This window comes from Pogoniulus pusillus, chromosome 32 (assembly GCF_015220805.1).
Source record: "Pogoniulus pusillus isolate bPogPus1 chromosome 32, bPogPus1.pri, whole genome shotgun sequence".
Classification (NCBI taxonomy): Eukaryota; Metazoa; Chordata; class Aves; order Piciformes; family Lybiidae; genus Pogoniulus; species Pogoniulus pusillus.
The window spans coordinates 11,267,197-11,289,356 of NC_087295.1; the positions used below are offsets into that span (position 1 = coordinate 11,267,197).

A 22,160-nucleotide genomic window follows, 5' to 3' on the forward strand; every position below is an offset into this window, starting at 1 on the left:
TCAAACACTAGAAACAAATCTCCCATGGATGGGTTAGGACTCTTCAAAAATACCATCACATGTCAATGTTTTTTTTCCTATATAAAACCAACACAATCATAGAACCATTAAGGTTGGAAAAGACCTTTAAGATCATTGAGTCCAAGTGTAACCCAGCTATGACCATTAAACTACATCCTGAAGAGCCACCACACACTTGAACACCTCCAGGGATGGTGAGTCCACCACCTCCCTGGGCAGCCTGTTCCAACACCTGACCACTCTCACAGTAAATGTTTTTTTCCTGATAGCCAACCTAAACCTTAAGCCCATTTCCTCTCATCTTGTTGTTAGCTACTTGGGAGAAAAGACCAAGCTCCTTTCAGGGAGTTGTAATGAGCAATAAGATCTTCTCATTAGCCTAGTACCAGACTAACCAACTGTAGCTCCCTCAGCCACTCCTTGTATGACATACCCACCAAAATCCTCACCAGGCTCTTCTCTGGGCATGCTCCAGGGCCTCAATGTCTTTCTTATACTGTGGCATCCAGAACTGAAGTCAGCACTCAAGCTGTGGCCTCATCAGAGCTGAGCCCAGAGACAAAATCACTTCCCTACTCTTGCTGGACACAGTGGTTTTGTTCCAGGCCAGGATTCTGCTGGCTTTCTTGGGCACCTGGGTACACACTGGTTCATGCTCAGCCATCCATCCACCAGGCTGCTTTCCAGCTGCTCTCCCCCAAGCCTGTAGCGTTGCTTGAGATTGTTGTGACCATAGTGTGATAGAATCCAAGACTTCCCCCCCCCCCCCCTCAAAAGTAAAGAAATCCTTATAGATTTAAACTGGAACATCAGAGACTGTGGCATATTCACCACCACTACTTGGTTTTGGTCAGGTTTCACTGGAGGCCAGAATGAAAACCACTTGCAAGTATAAAACGTTTGACTGCCATGATTAAGCATGCTTGTTCTTAATAGACTGACTTCTGTATATCCTGGGGCAGATTATAACATCCTCCTGCTTTTTTATAATTTAAATAGATATACAAACATATATATAAAGTTTGTCATCATAGAATTCAATCATAGAATCAACCAGGGTGGAAGAGACCTCCAAGATCATCCAGGCCAACCTAGCACCCAGCCCTAGCCACTCAACCAGACCATGGCACTAAGTGCCTCATCCCCTCTTTTCTTGAACACCTCCAGGGACTCCACCACCTCCCTGGGCAGCCCATTCCAATGCCAATCACTCTCTCTGACAACAACTTCCTCCTAACATCCAGCCTATACTTTCCCCAGCACAACTTGAGACTGTCCCCTTGTTCTATTGCTTCTTGCCTGGCAGAAGAGACCAACCCCACCTGGCTACAGCCTCCCCTCAGGTAGTCGTAGACGGCAATGAGCTCTGCCCTGAGCCTCCTCTTCTGCAGGCTGCACACCCCCAGCTCCCTCAGCCTCTCCTCACAGGGCTGTGCTCCAGGCCCCTCACCAGCTTTGTCGCCCTTCTCTGGACACCTTCCAGCACCTCAACATCTCTCTTGAATTGAGGAGCCCAGAACTGGACACAGTACTCAAGGTGTGGCCTGACCAATGCTGAGCACAGGGGAAGAATAACCTCCCTTCAGCATCACCAAGTCCTACCAATAACCCTACTCTACAAGGTTCACCCTAAACCATATCCCCAAGCACCACACCCAGATGACTTTTAAACACATCCAGGGTTGGTGACCCCAACACCTCCCTGGGAAGCCCATTCCAATGCCTGACCATTCCTTCTGTGATTTTTTTTCCCTAATGTCCAGTCTAAACCTACCCAGTTGCAGCTTGAGGCCATTCCTTCCTCACAGGATCACAGGATATTAGGGGTTGGAAGGGACCCAAGGAGATAATATAGTCCAGGACCATACAATCTAGCACAGATCACAGAGGAACACATCCAGACAGGCCCTTGAAAGGCTCCAGAAAAGGAGACTCCACAACCTCTCAGGGGAACCTCTTCCAGTGACCCTTACAGTAAATTAGTTCCCCCCCATTATGTGTCATTTCTGTTTGGGTTTTTTTTGAGGAAAACTCTGTTATAACAAAAGGTTTTAGGATGAGGAGTTTTCACTTTGCACTGAAAAACAGTAAAGAAAAAATGATTTTCATTTTTTGTCCTTAGTAATGCCTCAGATCCATTATTTTATTCTTGAAATCAATCCTGACACCACTAAAAACTTAATGCTGCTGACTGAACCCACGAGGCACAGTTTAAAGGGTGATATGTCTCTTCCTTGGAAGGTAAAACTAGCCTCAGAGACATATCTCCTAACCAGAGTGCTGCTTACTGTGCAGTGGATGTAAACTCAGCACAGGCAGTGCCATCTCAAAGGGAGGAAGAACTTCTTGACTGTAAGGGCCACAGAGAATCAGAACAGGCTGCCCAGAGAGGCTGTGGGGTCTCCTTCTCTGGAGCCTTTCAGGGCCTGTCTGGATGTGTTCCTCTGTGACCTGAGCTCAGATTGTGTGGTCCTGCTCTGGCAGGGGGGTTGGACTGGATGATCTCCAGAGATTCCTTCCAACCTCTGACATCCTGTGATCTTCACTTAGAGTTGTTTATGTTTTGGACTGTGTAAGTCATAATTAATTGCTCTTACAATTGCATTCATGAGAAACCAAAGAATCTGGGCAAACCATCCCATGAGGAAATGAACAATTCTGGTGTTACAGTCTCTAGCTGAGGAACACGATTTGGATCTTTCCAAGAGAATGAGTGGTGGCTTTATTTAGGGCACGAAATAACAGAAGCAGCATTCAGGGACCTGCTTTTCTCTGGGTCACTGTAAGACGATTCTGAGCCACGTATCAAAGCTTTTCTGGGGATCTCCTAGCCAAGCTTAGATGAAAGGAAGGCTGATAGCCTACCCTCAAAAACCCAAGCATGGGCATGAAGTAGATTTTCAAAGAGAAACTGCCCAGAATGGGAGAAGTAGATTAAGTGGATGAAGAGCAAACTGGTGCAGACTTCTCTGCAGCAAATGGTTCATGAGCTTCACCCATACTTATTTCACATCTCTACACTTACATCAGGGGTGAGCTCATTGCTGTCTACAATTACCTGAAGGGAGGCTGTAGCCAGGTGGGGGTTGGTCTCTTCTGCCAGGCAACCACCAATAGAACAAGGGGACACAGTCTCAAGTTGTGCCAGGGTAGGTATAGGCTGGATGTTAGGAGGAAGTTGTTGGCAGAGAGAGTGATTGGCATTGGAATGGGCTGCCCAGGGAAGTGGTGGAGGCACCATCCCTGGAGGTGTTAAAGAAAAGACTGAATGAGACACTTAGTGCCATGGACTGGGTCTGGTTGATTGGCTAGGGCTGGGTGCCAGGTTGGACTGGATGATCTTGGAGGTCTCTTCAACCTGGTTGATTCTATGTCTCTATGATCTCTAATACGACAATCAGACATTACTCTGCTGTATCAATCACACCTACAAGCAACATATGCCTACTCTCATTACTGCATGATGTTCTAACTCACTTATTTCTCTTTTAATTCATCTCTAAAGGGTTTGTAGTCCTGCATTCAAAAGCTCTGAGAGTTTTGAAAGGGGAAGAACATCTGTAAAGGTGACTTGGAAAGCTTGCATTTCACTTCCCTACAGCCAAAAGCACAAAAATGGGTCTGAAGGAAAGGTCAAGTCATAGTTTAACTTAATTTTAATGAGGACCATTAGGTAGACTTAACCCAATGCTTTTTGGCTGCCACTGAATCCTCACAGATGAGAAGTAATTACAGTTTTTATCACTGCATTTAAAGTAAGGCCCAAAGGTGAACTTTTTAAGCCTCTTTCTCTGTCCTAAAGTCATCAAAGATTAGGTTCTAGACTACTGCAATGAAATTAGAGTTTAATTAATTAGTATTTACAGAACACTACACAAATTAGCAAGTTGGAAGACTACTTGGTTCTGCAGACATTAAACCTGTGTTCTGGAAGGAAGACTGAGAGAAATACATCACACTGAGGCCATGCAGCAGCCCTACTCTTGGCCTGGATGTCTCAGCATGGGACCTGATTCTGCCCTCCTAAGGACAATGAGAACTATCTGCTGTCCAGCTCTGTGCACTAGTCAGTGAAGCACACTTTGGTCCAGAGATGCTGCTTTTAAGTTGATGAAATCACCTGCTGGATAAAATGCTGTTCAACTGAAGGTTAGGCAGTAAAACTGGAATATCAAAGAAGGTAACAGTTGACTTTTGAACAACTGTTTCCAGTGGAGTTCTCAAGCATTGCATGAATTCACGTGTTGGATTGCATGGCAAATTTAAGGGGAGAAGCTGCTGGAAGCTTCCTTTGTGTCTGATAGAGCCAATATCAGCTGGCTTCAAGATGCTGGACACTTCCTTGACAGAGGGATAGTTACCACATAAACAGGTATAAAAAGTTCACTTTTGGGCCTCACTTGCAGTGCAGTATTAAAAATCTCCAATTACTTCTCTCCTGTGAGGATTCCATGGCACTCACTGAGCATCTTGGTCACCACCACTGAGCAAGGCTGAGCCATCAGTAAGAGTGGGAGCTGCCCTGTGACAGCACATTGAATAAGGAGAAACTGCACACCAGCAATTGCAGCTGCCGAGAGTGAGAAGATGCACAAGAAACAACCCTACAGACACTAGGGCCAGTGAAGGAAGGGGAGGAGGTGCTCCCAGCACTGGATTCCTCTGCAGCCTGAGATGAAGACCACAGCGAGGCAGGCTGTCCCTCTGCAGCCCATGGAGGGTAACAGCAGAACACATCTCCACCGTGCAAAGCCCACACCGGAGCAAGTGGATGTGCCCAAGGGATGCTGTGACTCTACAGGAAGCCTGCCTTGGAGCAGGTTTGCTGGCAGGACCTGGGGCACCCACACTGGAGCAATTCATGAAGAACTGCAGCCTGTGACAAGGATGAGAGCTGTCTCACATGGGAGAGATCCCACACTGGAGTAGGGGCAGAGAGAAAGAAGTCTTGCCCCTAATGAGGAAGGAGCAGCAGAATCAAGGTGTGATTAACTGTGCACAACTCCCATCCCCCTGCACCTCAGGAGAGGGAGGATGTAGAGAAAGGATGAAGCTGAACTTGGGAAGGGGAGGAGGAGGGAAGCTGTTTTAAAGATCTTTCTTTGCTTTTCATTATCCTACTCTTATCTGATTGGCAACAAATTAAGCTAATTTCCCCTAATCAGGTCTGTTTTGCTCATGACAATAATTAGTGAGTGATCTCCCTGTCCTTATCTACACCCATGAGCCTCTCGTTATGTTTACTCTCCCTGTCCAGTTGAGGAGTGAAAGCAGCTTTGATGGGCATCTGGCATGCAGCCAGGGCCAACCCCCCACACTGTAGGACCTGCCAACAGAAAAGACACTGATCTGACACGTTTGTCACTTGGAACACATTAGCTTAATAGCCACATATTAAGGTTTCTGGTAATTTTTCCCTCTCAATATAAACTTCACAAATTACCTCGATTGCTATTTTGCTAATCTTTAACCAGAAGCCAAATGTTTGCATTAAAGACATTCAGGTCTGATTCAGGGAAACAAAACCAAACAGCCCTGTTAGCAGTGGAATTAATGAAGCTGTTTATCCTGCAGAGTTCTATCCTTCTTCACCATCAAGCTTCTACTAAAATCCCATTTTTCCCAGCCCGTTCCTCTGCAGAAACATCTCCATGTGAAATAAAGGGACAGACAATCCCAGCAACTGTCCCAGCTGCAGAACAGACAACAGGCAGGCTCTACCTGCCTTTCCCACAACCCCAGTTCCCTTCTCCCCCCTCTCCCCAGCCCCTGAGACCTGTAGAAACTTAATTATCTCAAAGACAACTCTTTCTCTCTGCTTCACTTGAAATTAGCCACTGGCTTCAAAAGTAATTAGGTAAGGGAGTAACAGACAGAAAGTGGAATTAGTGTGATCAGATCAGGAGGACAGGCCCATAAAAAAGAATTCTCCCCAGCCTCACTGATTTAACTGATTACTCACAGGAGGGAATTTCCTCACATGCACAGGTCTACAGAAAGAGATGCTATGGGTTCTTTTCCAAAAGCCACTACAAAAACATAACAGAATCCTAATCAAAGTGGCTTCAGTGGGAATAAGACCTGCTCTAATACATAAACACCCCCTGAACATGAGCCAGCAGTGTGCCCAGGTGGCCAAGAGAGCCAGTGGCATCCTGGCCTGCATCAGGAATGGTGTGGCCAGCAGGAGCAGGGAGGTCATTCCGCCCCTGTACTCTGCACTGGTTAGACCACAGCTCGAGTGCTGTGTTCAGTTCTGGGCCCCCCAGTTTAGGAGGGACATTGAGATGCTTGAGCGTGTCCAGAGAAGGGCAACGAGGCTGGGGAGAGGCCTTGAGCACAGCCCTACGAGGAGAGGCTGAGGGAGCTGGGATTGGTTAGCCTGGAGAAGAGGAGGCTCAGGGGAGACCTTATTGCTGTCTACAACTACCTGAGGGGAGGTTGTGGCCAGGAGGAGGTTGCTCTCTTCTCTCAGGTGGCCAGCACCAGAACAAGAGGACACAGCCTCAGGCTGTGCCAGGGGAGATTTAGGCTGGAGGTGAGGAGAAAGTTCTTCCCTGAGAGAGTCATTGGACACTGGAATGGGCTGCCCTGGGAGGTGGTGGAGTCGCCGTCCCTGGAGCTGTTCAAGGCAGGGCTGGACGTGGCACTTAGTGCCATGGTCTGGCCTTGAGCTCTGTGCTAAAGGGTTGGGCTTGATGATCTGTGAGGTCTCTTCCAACCCTGATGATACTGTGATATTTCTAGCACTGTTCCTCCTAATCCTCTATTTTGTCAGAGTTCAATGTGTTTGCATCCTGGTGGAAAACTCTGGTTGTATTTTTTGTGTGGATTTTGTGATTGATTTCTACCTCACTAGTAAATCTGCTGTGATTTTTTTCACCCCACGTTAGAGGAAGCATCAAAATTTTGTGTAATTTTGTATTTTATTGTGGCCTGGAGGGGCCTCCAGCTGAAGGGGGCCCATAAAAAAGCTGGGGAGAGACTTTATGGGCTCTCAGTGAGTGACAGGACTAGCGGGAATGGAGCAAAGCTGGAGATGGGTAGGTTCAGGCTAGATGTGAAGAGGAAGTTGTTTAGCATCAGAGTGGTGAGAGCCTGGAATGGGTTGCCCAGGGAGGTGGTTGAGACCACATCACTGGAGGTGTTTAAGGCCAGGGTGGATGAGGCTCTGAGCAGCCTGATCTAGGGTAGGGTGTCCTTGTCCATGGAACCAGATGATCCTTGTGGTCCTTTTCAACCCTGACTCATTCTATGATTCTATAATTTTTCCTTAAGAGGTGACAAAATTTATAGAGGTGAAAACTCATCACAAAGAATAATTCAAATAGCTAATTACTTAAAAAAAAACCCACTTCAAACTCTCATTTGTGTATCTCATTTTTCAATTCCCAATGCAATGTCAGTATACATTCAGATAAGAGTCAGAGAAGTATTTGCTAGAGCTTGCCCAATGTATTGTAGAATAATTTTGTCATCATGCATGGAGCTCTGCAAACAGCTTAGTAGTAATAAGAAAATGAAACATCCATTGCTTGGAACTAGTTCTTTTATCATAGATTTGATCATATATATCATCTCTTTTATCATATGCAGATGTAGCCTACCTGGACATCAGCAGAGCTTTTGACACTATGTGCCACAAGCAGCTCCTGGCAAAGCTGGCAGCTCCTGGCTTAGACAGATTCACTCTGTGCTGGGTTAAGAACTGGCTGGAAGGCCAGGCCCAGAGAGTGGTGGTGAATGGTGCCACATCCAGTTGGCAGCTGTCACTAGTAGTATGCCCCAGGGATCAGTGCTGGGCAAGGTATATTGATGATCTGGACCAGGAGATTGAGTCCAGCATCAGTAAGTTTGCAGATGACACCAAGCTAGCAGCAGCTGAGGAGCTGCTGGAAGGTAGGAGAGCCCTGCAGAGGGACCTGGACAGGCTGCATGGGTGGGCAGAGGCCAATGGGATGAGAATGAACATGGCCAAGTGCAGGACTCTACACTTTGGTCACAACAACCCCAAGCAGTGCTACAGGCTGGGGACAGAGTGGCTGAGAGCAGCCAGGCAGAGAGGGACCTGGGGGTGCTGGTAGAGAGTAGCCGAACATGAGCCAGGAGAGGCAAATGCATCCTGGCCTGGATCAGGAACAGTGTGGCCAGCAGGACAAGGGAGGTTATTCTGCTCCTGTACTCAGCACTACTCAGGCCACACCTTGAGTGCTGTGTCCAGTTCTGGGCTCCTCAGTTCAAGAGAGATGTTGAGGTACTGGAACATATCCAGAGGAGGGCAATGAAGCTGGTGAGGGGCCTGGAGCACAGCCCTGTGAGGAGAGGCTGAGGGAGCTGTGGTTGTGCAGCCTGCAGAAGAGGAGGCTCAGGGCAGAGCTCATTGCTGTCTACCTGAAGGGAGGCTGTAGCCAGGTTGGTCTCTTCTGCCAGGCAATCAGCAATAGAAGAAGGGGACCCAGTCTCAAGTTGTGCCAGGGGAGGTCTAGGCTGGATGTTAGGAGGAAGTTGTGGGCCAGGGTCTAGTTGATTGGCTTGGGCTGAGTGACAGGTTGGACTGGATGCTCTTGGAGACCTCTTGCAATCTGGCTGATTCTATGATTCTGTAGGATTTCACAAAATAGAATTCTTTCAGGCAGTTTCTCTGTTGCCTGGAAAGAGTTGGGCTGCAGTTGCAGAACAGAATTCATTTCCACTACAATCAAAACATTTGTGTGTATCGAACCCAAAGTGTTCCCACACATCAATCAAGGGCCACAACACTCTGCAAGCAATGCAGATGCCCAGTATGGAAATCCTGAAAGTGAAAAGTAAATTTATGTTACACCAAAAGAAATAAAGCCTTTTATCTGAGGTTTTAAAGCCCTGTGCTTCTAGCTGACAACAGCCAATAGAGCAGCAAGAGATTTCAAAATGGCATCAAAAGGTGCACAGTGCAGATGCTGCTGCCAGTGTTATCAAGCAGTGTTCTCCAGTATAGACAACATGCACACAGGTATGGATCTGCATATAACTTTCAATGCCTTTGAAATGAACTCAGCTTGGGCTTGACCTTGCATGTCTTGGGTGTGATGGAGAAGCTCCTGTTGACTTCAGACTTTGAAGCAGAACCTGTCACACAGATTTCTGTTACATTCCTAAGCAGAATCAAACAAAGACCTTAAAGATCATCTAGTTCCAACCTCCCACCAAAGGAGGGACACCTTTTGCTAGTCCAGGTTGCTCAAGGCCTCATTCAACCTGGCTTTGAATGCTTCTAGGATTAGAGCTTCCACAACTTCCCTGGGCAACCTGTTCCAGTGCCTCATCACCCTCACGAGGAAGAATGTGTTCCTAATGTCTAACCTAAATTGAGCTTCTTCCAGTTTGAAGACTTTGCCTCTCATCCTGTCACTACATAGCTTCATATAAAGTCCCTCTCCAGCTCTCCTGGAGGTCCTCTTCAAATACCAGAAAGGTTTCCCTTCTCTTCTGCAGGCTGAACAACCCAAACTCTCTCAGCCTGTCTGCATAGGAGAGATGCCTCAATACCCATGCTTAGATGGAAAGCACCATCTTCACAGCCTTCCATTTCTGCAGCATGATGAGAAAAATGCCAAACTTATCACCAGATTCTCTTGCAAATGCTCTTTTCCTAAGAATCTGAAAGACAGCATCCTTTGGTTGTGTTGGTGTTTGTTAATCTATGTCTGTTTCTGCCAGCACCCTTAAATCTCCTTTGTGCTTTCCCCAATGTACACTTATCCCCTTACAAAGCTGGCAGATAAGCAAACACAGAGAACTGCTCCTTCAATTAAACTGGTGCTGGAATTAGGGACCAATATAAACAGGCAAAGGGAATTGTGCCAGGAATTAATTCCTTAATTTCTCCATTACGATAAAACTATCAACCCAGACAATATTTATGTTGCTTTAATTAAAAAGACATTAGAAGAGCAAGGGCTGCAGCTCATAGCTCCACCTCTCCTACCACTGCCTCTCATCTGCTGCCTTTGCTGGGAGCACCCAGTTGAGGGGCTCCTCTCATGCCTGCAGGCTGCCTAACCACTTTTTCATGGACCTGTTGGTTCTTCTGCCTACAAGTCTAACATCACAGTATCACAGTATCAGCAAGGTTGGAAGAGACCTCACAGATCATCAAGTCCAACCCTTTACCACACAGCTCAAGGCTAGACCATGGCACCAAGTGCCACGTCCAATCCTGCCTTGAACAGCCCCAGGGACGGCGACTCCACCACCTCCCCGGGCAGCCCATTCCAGTGTCCAATGACTCTCTCAGGGAAGAACTTTCTCCTCACCTCCAGCCTAAATTTCCCCTGGCGCAGCCTGAGGCTGTGTCCTCTTGTTCTGGTGCTGGCCACCTGAGAGAAGAGAGCTGAAAAGGCCAAAACACTCTTTATATCTTTTTGGTTCTCATTAGCAAGAAGAAGAGGCAATGTGAGAGCAGATGGTACAACAGAAAAGAAAGGACTTGCAAGATGCTTTACTTTGGATAGGTGGGAAATGGCTTTCAGAGCAAGTTCTACCTATGCCTAAGTGTGCTGTTTGTAAATAAAAATAACCCTTCTGATTGTTGCTGCTGCTTGTTTTCACTGCAGAGCTACGTTGCAAAACTATGTTTAAAAGGTTTCTGCATACTGAGTCCTAAATAAACCACAGGCAACAACTCTATGCTAACAATGTTTGGCAGAAGAACAGCAACACATCTTTTTTTTCCCCATCACTAACTTGTGTGACTAAAACTCCACATATGAGAAACTCTAATTAAAGGCTATTGTTTTTGTAAATGAAACTTTGCAGTGTGTCTTCATGTAAGCTTTGTTGTGTGTCTAAATGTAAACACGGAGCACACTACAAAAGGCTCAGGTGCTAGGAGCAGTCACAGACAGACCAAATCTAGCATAAAGCTCACTCAGAAGGTGATTTTCATAAGCCAGGGATCAATGTGAGCCCTCCTCCCTAAGAAAGGGCTAAATCCCAACCAGGAGGTTAACTTGCTGTTCTTTGGCTCACCTGAAGGAGGAAGCTCTTCACATAGAGAGTGATTGGCATTGGAATGGGCTGACCAGGGAGGTGATGGAATCACCATCCCTGGAGGGGTTCAAGAAAAGATTGGATGGGGCACTTAGTGCCATGGTCTAGTTGACTGGATAGGGCTGGGGGATAGGTTGGACTGGATAAGCTTGGAGGTCTCTTCCAACCTGGTTGATTCAATAAAGACCTTTCAAAAGCCAGAAATTACTTGTGAGAGCTCTCATGTACCAGACCACTAAATTCTTTCTAATCAAGACCTTATTTTGATTGTGACAGATCATTGTTTTCAGAGCTGTATTTCTAGATTTTGATTTGTCTTTTATAGCCTGCAATGAGATTTGGGCACTTGAATGAGCTTAAGTTGGTTATGCAGTTAAGGGAGAGAAAAACAGTGCTCTGAAACAGAACCAGGAGCATGAGTTTGTTGATTATGTAAGGTCTAGGTTGAAAAAAAATAACTTATGAAGCTAAATTAGGTACTCAAACACAGGGCTATGAGTAGTGCTGTGTCCTCCCCTAGGGTCTGGAAGGGTCCTGTGCTCCCTGCACCCATCAAGTCTTCACACTACTAATAAATACTGGCACTTACCTCAAATTTATCTCAAATGCTTACGTGCCACAAAAGGCCTATCTGCAGGGTCAAGTAAATGCCCTTGCAGGTACACACTGCTCATTGCCACAGACTAAATCATGCATCTGGTTTGCTCTTCCTGGTGTAGTCCTTGTTGAGACTGCTTTTTTTCTTTTAATCATGACAATGGAAGAAAAAAATTATCCAGCAACAGATGGAAATATTATTATAAACTTCAACAGATTTTCCATGGCAGGGGAGGGGGAGAGGTGAGAAATTATTTTCTTAAAATCATGGAATGCTTTCCTTTTTTTGTTTTCACTCCTGGTAGAAACAGAGCCAAAGCTGCATTTTTAGTTAATGAAGGCTGTCAAGAGAAGGTGGGTGAGGTATTTGATAGCCCTTTACAAGAGGTGCTTCTGATTTGCATCACTTTGGTACATCTGAGTACAGCTATCCACATGAACTGAGCACCAAACTTACTTTAACTGGAAGACATCTCCCTGAGAAGACCAAGTACCACAACCAGCTGAATATGCTGCAGCAGGTGGTTTACTTTCTTCCTGCTGTCATGTCAGCTGCCTATTTCTGGCAAGATCCTTGGCAGGAGGTATTTCATACCAACCCCAAGATCTCCAGTGGGTTGTTTGGAAGGGCCCAAATTCAATAAGACACTTAGGTGTAGATATTGATAGAGACACTTAGATATAGACAGTGTAGGTATTGAGGTGCTGGAGCCTGTTCTGAGAAGGGCAACAAGGTTCATGAACAGCTTGAAGCACATGGCCTGTGAGGAGCATCTGAGAGAGCTGGGGTTGTGCAGTCTGGAGAAGTGGAGGCTGAGGGGGGACCTCATTGCTCACTACAACTTCCTGAAGTGAAGTTGGAGTGCGAAGGCAGCAGCCTCCTCTCATACTCTCAGTGACAACAAGCAACAGAAGAGGAAATGATTACAAGCTGCACCATAGGAGGTTCAGGCTGGGTATTAGGAAATATTTCTTCACTGCAAGGGTTCTCAAACATTGGAATGGCCTGCTCAAAGCAGTGGTGGAGTCACTGTCCCTGGGAGTGTTCAAGTGGCATGCAGACCTGGCACTTCGGGACATGGTTTAGTGTTGACCCTTCAGTGCTAGAAGCTTGGACTGGATGACCTTTGAGGTCTCTTCCAACAAGATGTATTCTGTGATTCTGCATAGTAGCAAGAGAAGCACTTCCTTGAAGATTGGGCAGATTCATCACCATAGATGAACTTGAAAATGCTCGAAAATACATCCTCCTAGTGTGCAATCAGAACTGCTCCTAAGTTACACAGGCATTATGTACTCTGCTTTACACCAGCTCCTGTACTCAACCCTTTGGATAGCTCTTTTGCTGTCAAGCACAACCTTCTTTGAAGCCTCTTGTGAAAAAAAGAGGCAATCCTACAATGACCTGCATCATTTTATGGGACACACACACACATATTTCATTTAGTTTTTGGAATGTGGCCTAATTGAAATACTTTTTTTCTTTCCAGAGTAGTAAAAGAAACTGCCAAACACCTCTGAAGATATACTTACTTGATGTAATAGCTGCAAAACTCCAGTTAGAATCATAGAATCAGTCAGGGTTGGAAAGGACCACAAGGATCATCTAGTTCCAACCCCCCTGCCATGGGCTGGGACACCCTACCCTAGATCAGGCTGCCCACAGCCTCATCCAGCCTGTTACTGTCATGGGAGATGTCAGGTTGTGAACAGTATTCATAAACTAGAACGCCCAAGGACTACATTTCACCAAAGAGCCTTCCCATGTCTCTTCAGCATGACCTGTGAGCCTGGACATGCTGTATGCAGCACACACACCCAGGGATGTTTCACCCTGTGGTTAGCGTAGGACACCACTAAGTCTGCAGCTATGGAGAGGTGAAAGGAGGAGCGCTGATAGACATGGTCACAGTTGTCATCATCAAGAGGCTGCATGTGTTTCCTCAGCAATTACAGCACTGCTTCATCTGCAGAGAGGCTCAAAATCCCCAGCAAAACAGCCAGTGCCTGAGGCTCTTACTGGCTGCTACAAAGGGCAAACCTTAACACAGAAAGGATACATCCTCATGAAACTGGAATAACATAATGACCTGTTACACAGATGGCTCTTGACTGAATCCTCTCTCTTCACAGAACTGAAGTTATTAATCAAAGGATGATTAATAACAAAGAAAAATGTAAAAGCAAACACACAAACAAAAGCCCCAACTGTAACAACATTTCAGCGGCAGAAATACCACTAGGTAGGCTTCAATGCAGGTTCTGGCTGTCTTTGATAATGCATGCCCATTCAGAAGACTCAGCTGTGCAGGAAGATGCATAAAGCAGCAGTGAGTTACGCATGCACATTATCTCCCAGTTCCCCTAGTAAGTGGTTAGTGCCAGTCCAACATTCCTGCATCTCACACATTAGTGTCTACCGTGATGGCTGATTTGTGCGTAGTGATGACTCAATTCGCCGTTAGAAGCTGCAGGTTTCAGGAGATGCTTAGTGAAGGTGAGTGGTGGATGCATTCTGTGCTTTGCCTAGGCATGGATGCGTGCAACTGCAACCTCACAGTTGCCTGCTGCTCCCAGGACCTCCTTGCTATGATCTTATAAATACCATGTCTCAATTCAGTACGAATTGTTGGGCAGGTCACACAAAACAAAACCGACACTGACATCGGATGGGTGCTCAGGAGGTTAACAAAAGAAAGAAAAAGAGAGAAGGAAAAAGAAAAGGAAATGAAAAAGGAGAAAAACCCATAAACAACAAAAAGTCACTTCAAACGAAGCTTGGTTAGACGTGCTGTTGAAAAGGTGCTCAAATTACCTGAACCGCTTTGTTTGATCTTAAACACGGACCGGGGGCAGCTGCAAGGAGCTCAGAGCTTTGGCACATTCCATTATATGGATGGCAGTGAGTTTATAATGGAATGGTATGGATGGGTTTTATAATCAGAAAAACACACTGACCTTAACACTACACAGGTGGAGCAGCATAATGACCCGCCAATTGTAAGCGCATCAATTCCTGGGGAAAAGGTCAACGAGGTTAACTCAGCATGGATCCCACAACCGACAAAAGCCACATTTTAAAACATTGGTGGTGTTTGGGTTTTGGTTTTTCCCATCAAACTTGTCTGTGCCAACATTTTATGAACTCATCTCCTTTACTGCTGGGTACTGGGCATATCTTACTCACGTTAAGCGTGCGCTATGTTACGTTCCAGTAGAGACAGGCGTTGCCAAACACTTCAGTGCTGAAATCCAGGCGTTAAAAACAAGTAAGAATGGTGTTGACTACAATTAACTGTTTGGACTGCACAAGATTAAGCATCATATTCATTTAACTTAAGAAGGAACCAAAAGAAAACCAAAGACACCAGAAGTGCAACTTCATTGAAAAAATCAGAGACTCATAGAAAGGTAGGGGTTGGAAGGGACCTCTGAAGATCATTGAGTCCAACCTCCCTACCAAAGAAGGATCATCTAAGGGCAGCCCACACAGGACAGGTCTGGAAAGTTTCCAGAGTAGACTCCACAACCTCTCTGGGCAGCCTGATCCAGGGTTCTTGCACTCTCACAGCAAAGAAGTTTTTCCTCACACTGAGGTGAAACCTCCTGTGATCCAATTTGTATCCATTGCTCTTTGTCCTATTGAGTGAGCTTAGATGGCTGGCACTCGAGCAGCATTTCCACTTCCCACCAATGCATTGATAACTCCAGATGCTAGTGGGGACCAGCCACAAAGGAAGGCAATGTCAGTGTACCATACTAGAGCTGACCAGGTATCCAACATAGTTCAAATCATCCAAGATTGGACTCCAAAACGCAGGGAGCAAAACTCTGCTTCTCTCATCAGCCTCCAGCAGATTTTAAAACCCAAACCATACAGCCACAAAATTACACAGATAAAAGCAACAACACTGAGAAACTTAAACTTGAATCAGGGAGAGCTAATCAGCAAGGACAGAAGGCTCCTCTGAACATGCAAGATTGAAACTTGAAATGGGAAGAAGTAAAAGACACCCACGATTCATCCACAACATCAGCATTTAAACAGCTGGATTTCACCCCATTTGCCCTGCTTCTCTTTGGTGGCCAGGGCACACTGCCACTTTATGGATTCTCCACAACAGTAGCAGAGAAGGCACCTCAACAATAGGACACTCCTCACATCACACATATCTGGAAACCGTTGGCCCACCCGAACACAAGCTTCTGTTGTGCATCCAATGGCAACTGAGAAGGCAAGAAAGCAAGCTTATAACAAGCACAGAATCACAGAACCAACCAGGTTGGAAGAGACCTCCAAGATCATCCAAGGCCAACCTAGCATCCAGCCCTATCCAGTCGACTAGACCACGGCACTAAGTGCCTCAGCCAGGCTTTGCTTCAACAACTCCAAAGACAGTGACTCCACCACCTCCCTGGGCAGCCCATTCCAATGCCAATCACTCTCTCTGCCAACAACTTCCTCCTAACATCCAGCCTAGACCTCCCCTGGCACAACTTCACACTGTGTCCCCTTGTTCTGTTGCTGGTTGCCTGGCAGAAGAGACCAACCCCACCTGGCTACAGCCTCCCTTCAGGGAGTTGCAGACAGCAATGAGCTCTGCCCTGAGCCTCCTCTTCTGCAGGCTGCACACCCACAGCTCCCTCAGCCTCTCCTCACAGGGCTGTGTTCCAGGCCTTCCACCAGCTTTGTCACCCTTCTCTGGACACCTTCCAGCACCTCAACATCTCTCTTGAATTGAGGAACCCAGAACTGGACACAGAACTCAAGGTGTGGCCTGAGCAGTGCTGAGTACAGGGGCAGAATAACCTCCCTTGTCCTGCTGGCCACACTGCTCCTCAGCCAGGCCAGGATGCCATTGGCTCTCTTGGCCACCTGGGCACACTGCTGGCTCATCCTCAGCCTACTATTCACCAGTACCCCAAAAGCACTACTAAAATTGTCAATTTACCGAGAGCATAAACCTGAAGAGAACCAAAAGCAAAGGGCAGGGTAGTGGAGTCAAGAAGATGTTGTACTGTTCAGAAAAGGTTCAGCTGATTAAAGATTTATGAAACAAAACAATGCCATTCAATCCTCCTCCTCAAAGATTAAGAGGCCTCCAAAAACACACAGAGGATCTATGAAATTTAACAAAATAAAAGTACATATTGCTTTGTCATCTCCCTCTCAAAAGACACTAAATCTCATGGACATAATCCAGTTTAGTCCCAAATTTACCAACTGCCTATAGTCATAGAATCAACCAGGTTGGAAGAGACCTCCAAGATCATCCAGTCCAACCTAGCACCCAGCCCTATCCAGTCAACCAGACCATGGCACTAAGTGCCTCAGCCAGGCTTTGCTTGAAGACCCCCAGGGACGGTGCCTCCACCACCTCCCTGGGCAGCCCATTCCAATGCCAATCACTCTCTCTGTGAAGAACTTCTTCCTAACATCCAGCCTATACCTACGCTGGCACAACTTGAGACTGTGTCCCCTTGTTCTAGTGCTGGTTACCTGGGAGAAGAGGCCACCCCCCACCTGGCTACAATGCCCTTTCAGGTAGTTGTAGACAGTAATAAGATCACCCCTGAGCCTCCTCTTCTGCAGGCTAAACAGGCCCAGCTCCCTCAACCTCTCCTCATAGGATTTGTGCTCCAGGCCCCTCACCAGCTTTGTTGCCCTTCTTTGGACACCTTCCAGCACCTCAACATCTTTCTTGAATTGAGGGGCCCAGAACTGGACACAGTATTCAAGGTGTGTCCTGACCAGTGCTCAGTACAGGGGAAGAATAACCTCCCTTGTCCTACTGGCCAGGGAGTCTGGTGGCTCTTTGCTTTCATTGGAAAAGCATTTAGACTGGCAATAAAGCAGGGTGACCCCAAAGTTGGGCAAAGAGCCACATCATCTTTAAAGCCAATCTTGCAGAAGTTAATCCACACGCACACTTTGGTCAGCTGTCTGTTAGAAGCACACACAACAAAAGCTCCTCCCAATAAGCAGGACTGGAAAAAACACTTCTCAAACACAGCCACCATAAATTTTCTTCAGCCCCACAGAAATTGGTTTCAGATTTAACAGTTTCACCCCCCAGCAAAAAGTAATATACTACCCCATATTCCTTAAGGTCTCTGCTGTTAGAGATTTGGGATAAAAGCACAGCTCTGTTCCTAATCCAATCCTAAAGCAGCTTCCATACAGATAAAGTTTCATTCTCCATTGGTAATGTGAACAATCTACAGCTCTGCTCCTATCTTCAAAGCTACCTATGCTGCACCAGCATGTTACAAGACCAGGAATGCTCTCTGACCAAAGTAAAACCAGAGCAAGGAAGAGCTCCTAGATATGCACCCTCAGATCTTCTTATGCTGAGTATGGCTGCAGTGGACAACACAACCCCAAGTCACTCAGTCTGTGAATGGGAAGTGAAAATGAACTGATAAACCTATCTGTGACAAGTGATGTCCCTCAGGAATCTATAATGTGCCCAGTGCTGTTCCATATCTTCATCAATGACACAGCCATAAACAAGTGCACCCTCAACAACTTTGTAGATGACACTAATCTGAGTGGTGCAGTCGACATGCCAGTGGGATGGGAGGCAATCCCAAAGGACCCAGAAATCAGCCTGTGTGAACTTCCTGGGGTTCAACAAAGAGAGAATCACAGAATATCTCCAGTTGGAAGAGACCTCAAAGGTAATCCAGTCTAACCCTTAGCCCAGCACTGAAGGGTGAACATTAAACCACATCCTTAAGCACCATGTCCACAGGCTGCTAAAACACCTGTGGGGATGGTGACTCCACTACTGGCCTGGGCAGACCATTCCAATGGTTGGGAACCCTCTCAGTGAAGAAGTATTTCCTAGCACCCAGCCTGAACCTCTCCTGGTGCATTTCCTCTAGTCCTGTCACTTGCCACCAAGGAAAAGAGGCTGTTCCCCTCCTCGTTCCAACTTCCCTTCAGGTAGTTGCAGAGACAAGTGCTAGGTTCTACACCTGGGTTGGGCAATCCCTGGTATTGATACAGGCTAGGAAATAATGCCATTGAGAGAAGGGCTGCAGAGAAGGGCTCAGGGATGAGAAGCTGGACATGAGCAGACAGTGCATGCTTGCAGTCCAGAAGGCAAATCACATCCTGGGCTGCATCAAAAGCAGTGTTGCCAACAGACTGAGAGGTGATCCTGCCACTCTGCTCTGGTGAGACCTCACTTGGAGTACTGTGTCCAGCTCTGGAGCCCTCAGAACAAGAAAGACATGAATCTGCTGGAGTGGGTGCAGAGGGGGCCACAACAGTGATCTGAAGGCTGGTGCACCTCTCCTCTGAAGACAGGCTGAGAGAGTTGTGGTCATTCAGCCTGGAGAAGAGAAAGATCCAAGCTGAACAACCTCAGAGCATCCTTCCAGTGCTTAAAAGAGCCAGTGTGAAAACCTGGAGCAGTCTTTTTAGTGAGGCCTGTTGTGACAGGACAAGGAGTGGTCTTAAAACTACAAGATGAGAGATTTAGACTAGAGAGAAAGAAGAATATTTTCACAATGTGGGAGGTGAAACTCTGGCCCAGTTTACCCAGAGAGGTGGTAGATGCCACATCCCTGGAGACACTCAAAGTCAGGCTTGACTGGGCCCTGAGCAAGCTGACCTATCTGGGGATGTCCCTGCTCACTGCAGGAGGGTTGGACTAGATGACCTTTAGAAGGCCCTTCCAAGCCAAATCATTCTATGATTCCACACTGTCTGGCTTGCACACCATGCAAAACGTACGCCGAGTCACAGCAAACACTTTTTTGCATGGAGACAGGACCTGTGGTGACGACTTTAGACACTTAATCCAGAAAGAATAACATCACTCATGGTTTATAGCAAACTTGACAGAAGTCTCAGCTCTCATCACTCTATCTGGTCAAGAAGGCCTCATAAGGCAGTGGAAGTCTACCTGTGCTGTATTTCCCCCCCTGCTCCAGGACAAGTGGCATACGTGCCTGGATGTGTTCAAGCTTTAGTAGCAACAGATAGGAAAAGCACTATTTTACACATGAATAGATTTACTCAGGGGTGTATTTATGTTAAATGAAAAGCTTCAGAAACATAATTATGTTTGAAGTGCACTTCAGGTAAATTGGAGAACCTGTAATCAGATAGACTATCATTGCTCTGATGAATGCTCTTCTCTGGATTTCTTTCTTGTCTGTCTCTGGACACCTATGAACTCCTGTCTTTACATTTAGATTGCACATTTGCTGGCACTCTGGTCTGGTTTTCATGTGGAACTCATAGCATTAGCCCATGACTGGGTCTCCTCTATTGCTGTTGCAACAGAAGTCTAGAAAGCACTCACTTAACTCCAGTAAATGCACACACAGATACAAGGAGGGCCAAGAAAATGAACAGCAGCACGTTTCGAACCTACCTGATAAAGAGATGAGAAGAACAGATTAAAGAACAGATGAGCTTTGTGCTGAAACTACTCACAGCCTGAGTAGCCATTTGCTTTCTAGCTGGGAAGAGGAGAGTTTTTCAGCAAAACATCCACAGAAGACGAGTAGCTTCTCCTGAGATCTCTGTACAATGTTAGCATGGTCCAGGAGAAAAGGGAAAAAGAGGGAAGAAAGTCCAACCAGCAGTGACGTTTTTACTGACCTCTTTCTCCTCCTGCAAACACTGACAAATTCAAGCTGATTCACTTGATGTTTACTGTCAACCTTACTTCAGTTTTTCTCTCTCTTGTCTAACACTTTCTCTTCTCTGAGCCAGATGTGTGCTTCTGTGGCCAGGAGGGGCAATGCCATTCTGGGCTGGATTAGAAGGGCTGTGGTTAGTAGGTCCAGAATGGTTCTCCTGCCCCTCTACGCTGCATCTAGAGTACTGTGTCCAGTTCTGGGTCCCCAGTCCAAAAGGGACATAGAACTGCTTGAGAGAGTCCAGTGCACAGCCACAAAGATGATGAAAGGAATGGAACAGCTCTCTTATGAGAAGAGCCTGAGGGAGCTGGGGCTGTGCTGCTTGGAGGAGACTGAGAGGTGACCTCACTAATGGTTATAAATATGTGCAGGGTGAGTGCCAGGAGGCTGGAGCCAGGCTCTACTGGGTGATACCCAGAGACAGGACAAGGGGCAATGGGTGAAAGCTGAGGCATAGGAAGTTTCATGTGAACAGGAAGGATTTTTTTTCCCTGTGAGGGTGACAGAACACTGGAACAGGCTGCCCAGGGGGGCTGTGGAGTTTCCCTCTCTGGAGATATTAAAAATCTGCCTGGACACATCCTGTGTGATCTGGTATAGGAGGTGCTGCTCTGGCAGGGAGATTGGACTGGATAAGCTTTCAAGGTCGCTTCCAGCCCCTGACATGCTGTGATTCTTTCATCACACATCATTTAAGACCAGGATTTCTTGCTTGCTACACAGCTCTGACAAACCCAGCCATGCCTCAATACCCCACTTCCTTTGGGTTTATCTCCTTCATTTCTGCTCTTATTCCATCTCCCATTCTCCTCCTCCACTTCTCATTTCCTTCTGGTCTGACTCTCTCCTGACAGAAACCAATGCTAGTCTCCAACCCCAATCTTCCATCATACCTCTTAAGTGTAGTGCCTCAGTATTTCTGTTTAACATAGAAGTATATTAACCTGACCTCTATGTAAGCATATCCTGCCTGAAGCTGGTACCTGCTCTCTTACTCCAGATCCCTACTCAAAATCTGCTTATGGCAGTCAAGCGTTTGGGAAACACAAAACAAAACTGCAATTGTGGGACACAAACAGCTAAAATCAAGACCTCCTTTACATGTCTTAATACATGTGTACACATTTTCTTGTGCATGATGACATTTCTACTTGCCCCCTGCTGTTAATCCACGTTTTCAGCATTGCCTGCTCTTAGCCAATGTTCAGTGCCTCAGGGTAATGCATAGAAATCACAGAACCATAGAATTGTCAGGGCTGAGAAAGACCTGAAGGATCATCTAATTCCAACCCCCATGCCGTGGGCAGGGACACTACCCACTAGATGAGGTTGCCCAGAGCCATATCTAGCCTGGCCTTAAAACCTTGCAGGGAATGAGCCACTCCAGTCCAAATGTGCAGTACCAGTCATAACAACCCATTCTTTGCAGGAAAAACCATCCAAGGCTGAAAAATTATTCTGCTCAGTGGTCAACAGTTTGTTTCTAGAGCCAACAGTGAATACCTTCAGGCTTGATGCGACTTGCATCAGGGCTGATCCTGTAGCACGAGAATGGATGCAGCCATGCTAACAAAGAGATGTTTTGCTGTTAAATAGGAACAATTCATTAACAACAACAGAAAAGCAGCTCTGCTTTTCTCCCTACAGAAATGCTTTTCTCTTCTTCTGTCATTCCATTCTTCCTTCTTCCCTGCAAGCACCAGCCCCAGGATGCTGACAACCAACAACTGGCTGCTGCAAGGTTTAAGCACTGTCTTTGTGTGGAAGGGATCAGAACACTGAAGGAATCAGAATGTCTTGGAGTTTAACCTCTGCAGACTGATATTTGAAAGGCTTTGCAGTTTTTATGC

The 22,160-nt window shown here is 46.4% G+C and overlaps 1 protein-coding gene across 8 annotated transcripts in view; it reads right to left on the reverse strand.

The window, feature by feature from the left end:
• The window catches only part of HECW1 (HECT, C2 and WW domain containing E3 ubiquitin protein ligase 1), a 317,934-nt gene that overhangs the window by 214,778 nt on the left and 80,996 nt on the right, over nucleotides 1-22,160 (reverse strand). The window contains exon 2 of one of the 8 annotated variants that reach the window (XM_064169532.1): nucleotides 14,608-14,665. The exons of the other annotated variants lie outside the window; for them this stretch is intronic. Within the exon in view, the coding sequence (XP_064025602.1) occupies nucleotides 14,608-14,634 (27 nt within the window). The 5' untranslated portion in view covers nucleotides 14,635-14,665. The remainder of the gene's footprint in view (nucleotides 1-14,607; nucleotides 14,666-22,160) is intronic. 8 annotated transcript variants of the gene reach the window in all.